Source organism: Microtus pennsylvanicus, chromosome 11, assembly GCF_037038515.1.
Source record: "Microtus pennsylvanicus isolate mMicPen1 chromosome 11, mMicPen1.hap1, whole genome shotgun sequence".
Classification (NCBI taxonomy): domain Eukaryota; kingdom Metazoa; phylum Chordata; class Mammalia; order Rodentia; family Cricetidae; genus Microtus; species Microtus pennsylvanicus.
This window is the reverse complement of record NC_134589.1, coordinates 19,732,555-19,741,745: the sequence shown is the minus strand read 5'-3', so window position 1 is coordinate 19,741,745 and position 9,191 is coordinate 19,732,555. Positions and strand designations below refer to the sequence as shown.

Below are 9,191 nucleotides of genomic sequence, written 5' to 3'. Positions count from 1 at the left end.
AGGCCACCTCAAAACTCCATCCCCGGCGGCTTCAGTTTCTTAGGCCTAAATCCAGGGACGTGGGGGCGTGAAGGTGTGGGGGGAGGGGCCTCCCTTGAGGTGGGGCTGACCAGATGAGAGAGTAAATCCAAGGAGAAGTCTTCCTGTAGCCAGTGAGGAGACCTGGGGAGGACATTGTTTGGCTTGAAGGAGGGAAAAGCTGAGGTTGATAGACTGATCCTTTAGAAGGCCACAGCCTCAAGCCAGAGGTAACTCCAGATGTAGGGAGATCCCATGTTGATGACATACCCAACATGGCAGCCCAGAGGAGTTCCCACACACCACCAGCCAGACACTTGCATAAGACACCATGCGCCTGGACAAAGGCCCAGAAGAAAGGCAATATGAGGGAGTTTCCACTTTTGGCAAAGGTCAGAAGGCTGTGAAGTGGATTTAGAGAAAGAGAAGGGGCCAGCTTGCTCCATAGACAGCTGTGTGTATGAGATAGAGAGGTAGGGTGCGGGCATCTCACTCTGTGGAGCCCAAGCTAGCTTCAACCCTGTAGCAGTCTCTCTACCGCGGCCTCTTGAGTGCCGGGATTGCAGCCAGTCACGTCACACCTCGTTTCTGTGTCTTGTGCATCAGAGTTTACGTTGCCCTAGCTGGACTGCCTCAGGTCCATAAGGAGCCTCTCGCTGTACCTCCTGAGTGCTGGGATTCCCGGCAGAGGCTCGCACTGCCGCAGCAGCTTTTGTTGTCCTTGTCATTGTTGAGATGGTCTCATTCTGTAGCCCTAACAGGCTCCTGGATGCTAGGATGAAAGGCAGGCACCACCACACAGCTTCTTTTTTCTCTTGAGACAGGGTACTGCTGTGTAGGCTGGCTTTGAACTCGCAAAACTGCCTGCCTTAGCCTTCGAAGTGCTAGGGTTATAAGAGAAGCATGCCACCATGCCCAGCCCTGGTCAGGCTTCCTGGCAAGGAGAAGCCCATCAGGAGCCTAGGAGGAGGCTGAGCAGGGGAGCTAGGGATGGGGCAGTGGGATTAGGCAGCAGGAAAGCAGGCCAGAAGGGAAAGGGGCCGCAATTGAGGGTGGGGACGGAGAGAAATGGAAGATTTCTGGCTAGAGTGTCATGCAGTCCTTAGAATTTGCCTTTAGAGTTTATCATTTGGGTAGGGTTTTTTAAGTGTAAATTCTATTTTTTTAAACAGAGGTGGTGGCAATCCACCTCTCATCCCAGCACCTAGGAGGCGGAGGCAGGAGGATCTCTGTGAGTTCAAGGCCAGCCTGATCTACATAGCAAGTTCCAAACCAGTCAGGGATATATCATGGGTCTCTGTCTAATTAGCAAACTCAAGGCCAGCCTGGGCTAAGGGGCAAGCACAGACAGTTCCTGTGTGTTCCTTCTCTGCCCCAGCCCCTCAGCCTGGAGCACAGGGACATCCTGAAGCAGAGACACATGGTTACACAGACCCACACTGGCTCAGCATCACCCAAAGCCCATAGAGCTTCATTCCCTCTTGCGGTACTTTCTGTGACGCATATATAGCACGTGTCTTATTGCAGTGTCATAAAAATAGTTTGCCCATCCTGAATACCCTCTGTGCTCCGCCCACTCATCCTCCCTCCCCTCCAGCCACCCACCGATTTGTCACCAGTCCCTTTTGCTTTTGCCAGAATGAACCGGAACCTCATGCAGCCTTTTCAAGCAGGTTTCTTTCCCTTCGTAAGCAAGCAGCTAACTCCCCTCCGAGTCTTTTCTTCGCGGCTTGACAGTTCATTTCCTTTTAGCACTCAATAACATTGCATCATCTAGATGGACCCGTTTGTTCTCCCAGCCACCTACCGAAACACATCTCGGTGGATTCCACGTTTAGGCAGTTAGAAAGTTGCCATAAGGATCGCTGTGTGGATTTTGTGTTTTAAAATCATCTGGATAAATGCTGAGGACCACGGTTGCTGCTTACTAGTGTTTGTAAAGGTGTGCTCAGAGGCTGGGGAGGTGGCGCGGCTACCAAAGGCTGGACTCGCAACCCAAACATCACGATGGGTTCAGTATTTGTAAGAAAGTTGAAGTGACTTCCAGGGTAACTCGCCACTTTGCAGCCCCAGCACGATGCTCCTCATCTTCCTCATTTGGTGGCGTCTCGCTTTGCCGTTCAGTTCTCTACAGATCGTATACCCTTGTAGGTGTACATCTTTGATTTGTTAAGGTATCTGCTCACATCGTTCGTCCATTTGCATTGAGTGATTAATTTTCTCATTGTGGAGATTTAAAGGTTGTGTGTTTATTTGGTGTTAACGGTCCTTTTAAATGTGTCTCCGAGTCTATAATTGGCTTCTAATTTTCTTCACACTGTTGGCAACTCAATGTTGGTTGTTCTTTGTTTAATTTTAAGACCGGGTTTCTCTGTGTAGCCCTGGCTGCCCTGGAACTTGCTATGTAGACCAGGTGGGCCCCGAACTCACAGTGCTCTGCCTGCCTCTGCCTCGAGAGGACTGAGATTAAAGGCGTGCACCACCTCACTATGCTTAATTTAAATATTTTATTACATTTATCATGTGTGGTATTGTACAATTCTTTTTATATATTATTGACTTCACCTTGCTTATATTTCATCTAAGATTTTCACGTGTGCTGGAGATGGCTTGGTAGTTAGCACTTCCTGCTCTCCCAGAGGACCCAAGTTCAGTTCCCAGCACCCAGAGTTTACAACCACCTGCATCCAGATCCAGGGGATCAGATGTCTGGAACTGAACTCAGGACCTCTGGAAGAACAGTCAGTGCTCTTAATCTCTGAGCTATCTCTCCAGCCCCTGAAGACAATTTTTCAAAGATGATGTCGCACTATGTAAACCTGCTGGCCTGGAACACTCAGTGATCTGCCTGCCTACGCTTCCCAAATGCTGGGATTAAAAATCATGTCTCATCACACCTGGCCAAAATAATTTTTGTTATTGTTTGATTGGTTGGTTTGTTTTGTTTTGTTTCTTTGAGACGGGGTTTTACTGTGTAGCCCTAGCTGTCCTGAAACTCACTTTGTAGACCAGTCTGGGCTGGAACTCACAGAGATCCACCTGCCTCTGCCTCCTGAGTGCTGGGATTAAAGGTGTGCACCGCTATGCCTGGTGGCTAAAACGATGTTTAAAAATGAGATTTTTCTATGTATGTTCTCGAGGAATATTGTAGTTTTCTGGAAAAGTCATTTTCTATTTGGGGTGCAGGGTAACAGCCTCACAGGGTGGGTTAAGATACCATAGAGAAGGGACGGTCCTTCGATAAATGTTTTATTTTAAAAAATCATCAGAGAATTTATATGGGCCTTTCTCTTCTGTGGAAGGCTGCCAATTATTGGTTTGATTTCTTTAGTAGATAAAAGTCTATTCATATTATTTCTTCACATGTATCTTTTGGCAGCTTCTGTTTTTCAAGAAATTGGTCTACTTCATTAAGGTTATCAAACTTATAGACAGAGTCATTTATACTATTCCTTTATTATGCTTCGAATATCCATGAGATCATTAGTGATGGCCCTTTTAATCTTGCCCTCCCACCTTTTTAGTTATGTAGTGGTGTGTGTGTGTGTGTGTGTGTCTGTGTATGTGTGTGTGTCTGTGTGTGTCTATGTATGTGTATGTGTGTGTCTGTGTGTGTGTGTCTGTGTGTGTCTCTGTGTGTGTGTGTCTGTGTGTGTATGTGTATGTGTGTGTGTCTGTGTGTGTCTGTGTATGTGTGTCTCTGTGTGTGTGCCTGTGTGTGTATGTGTGTGTGTCTGTGTGTGTCTGTGTGTGTGTGTCTCTGTGTGTGTGTATGTGTGTGTATGTGTGTGTCTGTGTGTGTCTGTGTGTGTCTGTGTGTATGTGTATGTGTCTGTGTGTGTCTCTCTGTGTGTGTGTGTCTCTATGTGTGTGTCTGTGTGTGTGTGAATGTGTGTGTATGTGTGTGTGTATGTGTGTGTCTGTGTGTGTGTGTCTCTCTGTGTGTGTCTGTGTATGTGTGTGTCTGTGTGTGTGTCTGTGTGTGTGTGTGTCTGTGTGTGTGTGTCCGTGTGTCTGTGTCAGGATAGTTTGAAGGAGTCGGTTATCTTCTTCCACGTAGGTCCTGGGGACCTTTGAACAGAGGTCATCAAACTCGTCAGCAGGTGCCTTTACTGCCCTGTCTACCTTATTACTCTTCCAAAGAACAAGATTTTGGCATTTATTATATTCACTATTGACTTTTCTGCTTTCGATCTTAATTTTTGTCCACGCTATTACCTTAATTCTACCTGTGATATGAGATGCACTTCTTTTTCTCGTTTCTTGGAGTAGAAACTCTAATTATTGGTTTTAGATAATTCCTTTTCTAAAACATGCACCTAACACCACAAACGTCTCAAAGAAGTTTTTGCTACATTCCACTATTTCAAATAAGTTGGTTTTTTTATTTTTGCTTAGATTGAGGTTTCTTCTTTTATCCATACTTGTTTGTTTGTTTGTTTGTTTGTAGAAAGGTTCTCATACTGCCCAAGTTGGGTTCAAACTCACTATAGAGCTGAAGATGGCATCGAACCCCCGATCCTTCTGCTTTTGCTCCCCAAGTGCTGGAATTATTGACATGCACCACCATGCCTGGCATTGTCTTGTTTTAACAATGTGCTTTCTCTTCTCCTCTTGACAAGGTCTTATTATATGGGTCAAGCTAACCTTAAACTCACAATCCTCTTGCCCAGCATCCAGAGTTCTGAAATTATGGGTGTACATCACTACACCTGGCCCCGTATGTTGTTTAGAACTGAATTATTTAATCTCCAAGTATTTAGAGATTTCCCGGCTCTCTGATGCTGGCTTCTAGTTCCATTCACTAGTGATCAGTTTGATTTCTATTGTTTTTAAATATTAAGGTTTCATGGAATGACTTGAAATGTGGTTGATGGGTTTACACTGGACAGGAGCCCATGGCTCCCGTACCTGGCTTTGGGATTCTGTGGTCTGCTTTTCCTGGTGCGCCTCTGCCATCTTGACTCAGATTCATAATCACAAATTCAGGTGCCTGGAGGGAGGTAGAGACTTGGGGAGACTAAAGGAACGCTCCAGCAGGAAGTCAGCCTGTGAATGAGGGTTGGCAGCCCTCAAAAGACAAAAGCCAACACAGAGGCAACCTCCGGGCAGCCTCAGAGCCTGTGACTCTGCCTTTCAGGCAGCAGAGGCCAGAAGACCAGGAGACCCCCATCGACACTGAGAAGGTACAGGAGACTGGGCTGGAGCCGGGTCCTGAGTTGGGGGTTCACATCCTGTGCCTGACAGAAAGCCCCTCCCTACAGAGCTGTGGATTCAGCCTGGCCTGAGGACCCTGGGGGGAGGAGGTGGACCTGCTCACCCACAGTCCTTGTCCCCTAGGTCCCCTGGAATCTATGCCCTCCAGTTGACCATGCTGTTCTGCCTACTCCCTGTCTCCAAGGTCTCCACAGAAGCCTCAAAGTCTCCTCACACGAGATACACGAGAGGAGCAGGCAGGCAGGTTGCAGAAAGGGCTGCTGCATCTGCAGACAAGCCAGCCGCTCCAGTCAGAGCTAGCAGCAGCCATGGCCACAAAGGAGGATCAGACCGTACTGAGGGCAAGGGAATTTAAGGACCCCGAAGCTAGCAATTCCTACTGGTCAGGCCCGGATACCAAGTCTCAGAGGTGAGGGTAGGAAGTGGAGGCCAGGCTTGGGGTGCTGGTTTGGGGGCAAGGCCTGCTTGGCCCTGGAATCTCTTGAAGCAGGTATTACATGTCTAACTCCTTTAACTGGCGCAGTTCCACCGATGACAGCATGATACCCCTGACACCCCGGGAGCTGGCAGGTAAGGGACCGTAGGTCCAGAAGTAGAGAGGAAATTATGGAGGGATGCTCAGGACAGAATTGCAAGGAGTTACCTGCCCTGAAGTTAGCATGTTTATGACCCTTGCAACCCTTCCTCCATGCCAATCTAATTTTTTCTTCTCTATAGCCCAAGGGCTCACTGATGTGCCCCAGAAGTGTGTGTGTCTCTGTCTGTGCATCTGTGCCTCCGTGTGTCTGTGTCTCTGTTTATCTTTGTATCTGTGTCTGTGAAGAAAATAAGGAAAATAGAACTAAATGTATTTTAGATAGTTGGAGAGACGTGTCTGGATGGATGGGACAGGGTTTAAAATAGAGGAATGGACAGGAAAGAAAAATTTGCAGGGGCTGGCCTGAGAGGCGGGCGTAGGATAGAAGGTGATCCTCAGATGTCACACCTGATGCTGACAGGGACCCATCAAAGAAGCATCATTTTCTACAGTGGTAATCTAAGAGCCTGCTTATATGCCACACTCCAGTGGGGCTCCCACGCTGCCATAGAGCCAGACTCCGGCATGTAACCTTGGATGTGAATTTAAAAAAAAAAAAGATTTTTAATTTTAGTTGTGAGGGGTGCACAGTGTTCACAGAAGCTAAGGGGCTCCAGATTCCCCTGGGCCTGGACTTACAGGCAGCCGTAAGCCACCCAACAAGTAACTCAGGCTCTCTGTAAGAGCAGTATGTGCTCTTAACCACTTTGCCAAATCTCTAGTTCCACTTGTTTTTAAAATATTTTCCTACTCGTGTGCCTGCGCCGTGACATTCATGTGGAGGAAAGAGGACAACTTACGGCAACCAGTTCTCTTTATCGCGTGGGTCCTGGGGATCAAACTCAGGTCGTCACGTTTGACAGCGATCACCCTTACTTGCTGAGCCCTCTCTCTGGCCTCTACACATGACCCGTAAATGCTTTTGTGTAAGAAAATGCCCAAATAGGGCTGGAGAGATGGCTCAGAGGTTAAGCGACCGGCTGTTCTTCCACAGGTCATGAGTTCAATTCCCAGCAACCACATGGTGGGTCACAACCATCTGTAATGAGATCTGGTGCCCTCTTCTGGTGTGTCAGCATACATGGAGGCAGAATGTTGTATACATAATAAATAAATCTTTTTTTTTAAATAATTAATTAATTAATTTTAAAAAAAAAGAAAATGCCCAAATAGAAGATTTGGACCTAAGGCTAGAATGACTTAAGAGCCAACCCGCAGCAGGCCACCAGGTCGCTGCTGTCCACTGTAATGAATGCTATAATAACCAGTGTGTCTAAACCCCAGTCCCAGCCAGCACAGTCGCAGGGCCACCACACAGAGGCCTCACCTGGGTGACAGTCCCCTCTCTCCACTCAGCCTTCCAGGACATCTTCAAACTGTTCAGCTGCAGCCCAATGGGCACCGTAGACATGCACAGCATGAAGGTGGCTCTGCGCAACGTGGGCATCCAGCTGGGCCCGCAGCAAATGTGTGAGGCTCTGCGGCTGGCCGACCTAGATGGTGGGTGCCTCGTCTCTGCCTCCCTGCTCTCTCTCCTCCGGGCAGCCGCCTGATGAATGCTACCCAGAGCGACAAAATCCTTGTCCCGGGACAGTTCTTTTATAAGGTTCTCTTCCGGGAAGCACCCCTACCTCCCAGCCTTTGTACATGGCTACTGAGTCAATCCTCATCTCCCGGAGGCAAAAGCGGTTTCTCTCCACACCTGCTAGAACCCTTTGGCTTCTACAGAAGTATGCTAAAAAGTGACGTTAGTACTTTATTAAAACCTATTTTAAAGAGATAAATGGTTTAGGGGAGGGTTATGATCACGCTCAACATGTATTTAAACTCCTAACGTATCTGCAGGACAAACTTCCCCAAAGGGCAAGTACCCACTGCACTCTCTTGTCTCCCCAGGTGATGGAACCGTAAGCTTCAAGGATTTCCTGGGAGTTCTCACTGACAACCACTGCCTGGCTCAGTACATGGGTGAGCGGTTAAGGTGATTGGCAGTGTTGGGGGGGGGGGAGGCGTCTTGAATGTGGACAGCCCTCCTCATCCCTGCCTGTGTTTGTTGTACTCAGGTCTAATGAAGAGCAATCGGGTCTGTGAGCCTCCGGGCCTGCAGACCCTGTTCCTCGAGGTGCTGTTCAAGCTGCTGAAACAGGGCTTTGTGCCCCCTAAATCAGGGCAGGAGGTGACGAGGTGGGCACAGCCACCCCTAGCTCCCAGACTCAACATTCTAAGAACTGAGCCCGGCCTTGCAGAGAATCCCCTGATATTCCTGCCCCTCGCTCCCCAATGCCCTGAGTTCTGGATCCATTTCCTGGGCCCCAGGTCATCCTTAGCCAAAGACAAGTAGCTTCCGGTCCTCCTTGCTTTCTCCACATGTAAGATGGAGGAGATCGAGAGGTGGTGTCTGAGCCCGCTGTCCCACTTTTCTCCTCCAAGCTACTATTTAAAGAAGCAGAGGGCTCTGCGGCTGAGCACGTGCAGTAAGAGCCGGGCGCGCGGCCAGGGTCGGCCTGCGCGTGCACACACGGGTCTCACCTTCTTCTGCCAGGCGGCGCGCCTCAGCGGCCTCTCCAGTACCCAGCTGGCGCGCTCCCTGCACACACTGTACAGAACGGGTGCGCCCTCAGCCGGCCGCGGGCGGGGGGTTGGGGGTCCGAGGAACAGAGGGGGACCCCGCGGAAGGTGGAAAGGATGCTCCAGGTCATCCGCAGCCTAGCCCCACCAGCTCCCGCGGGGGGCCCTCCCAGTACTGTCCCCGCCTCTTCCTCCTCTGGATCCCCCTCCCCAGGTGGGCGCAGCCCCTACTCTCAGATTCCCAACCTGACCGCGCGCCAGCGACCAGAACGCAGGATCTCGAACCGATCCCCGAGCCCCGACGTTCGCTTCCCCAAGCCCCATCAGCCAGGCCGCCCCAAGCTCCCTCCCAACCTGGGACTACTCAGCAAAGGTGAGACTCAAGCGCAGACCAGATCGTCCGAGGAGACTCTAAGGACAGGGCAGATGGGGCGGAGGCGGGACAGCAGATGGGGCGTGATTGGCAGGCAGCAGAGGCTGGCATAGAGTGGGAACTGAACCAAAAGAAATGAGGACTGCAGGGGCAGCAGGAGATGCACCCAGTTGTTGCTGAGCATGCGCCGGGTCTCTATCGAGTTGCCCTATGGATCTTTCGCAGGTCCCCTCCGTCCTCCCGCCGGGCTAGCGAGCCAGACGCTGGAGCAAATGCGCTCCTCGAAGCTGGCTCCCTCTCCGCCAACTCTAGTGCAGAAGCACCCCTCCTCCCCTTCGCCAGCCTGTTTCCAGAGATGTGCTATGAAGAGCTTGTACAAGTAAAGCATTTGCTGAGCGAAACTGGCTGCGCGCCTTCTGGGGTCAGGCACCGAGTCGA

At 50.0% G+C, this 9,191-nt stretch overlaps 1 protein-coding gene across 1 annotated transcript; it reads left to right on the top strand.

The window, feature by feature from the left end:
• Positions 1-5,154: 5,154 nt before the first annotated feature.
• On the top strand, positions 5,155-9,136 carry LOC142831544 (spermatogenesis-associated protein 21-like; the record flags this gene model as incomplete). The annotated part of the gene is made up of 9 exons (XM_075941769.1): positions 5,155-5,204; positions 5,420-5,644; positions 5,759-5,805; positions 7,169-7,312; positions 7,709-7,780; positions 7,876-7,996; positions 8,243-8,421; positions 8,595-8,753; positions 8,979-9,136. Coding segments are annotated over 9 exons (1,155 nt in total), but the record flags the coding sequence as incomplete, so codon positions are not given.
• Between the last annotated feature and the right edge of the window lie 55 nt (positions 9,137-9,191).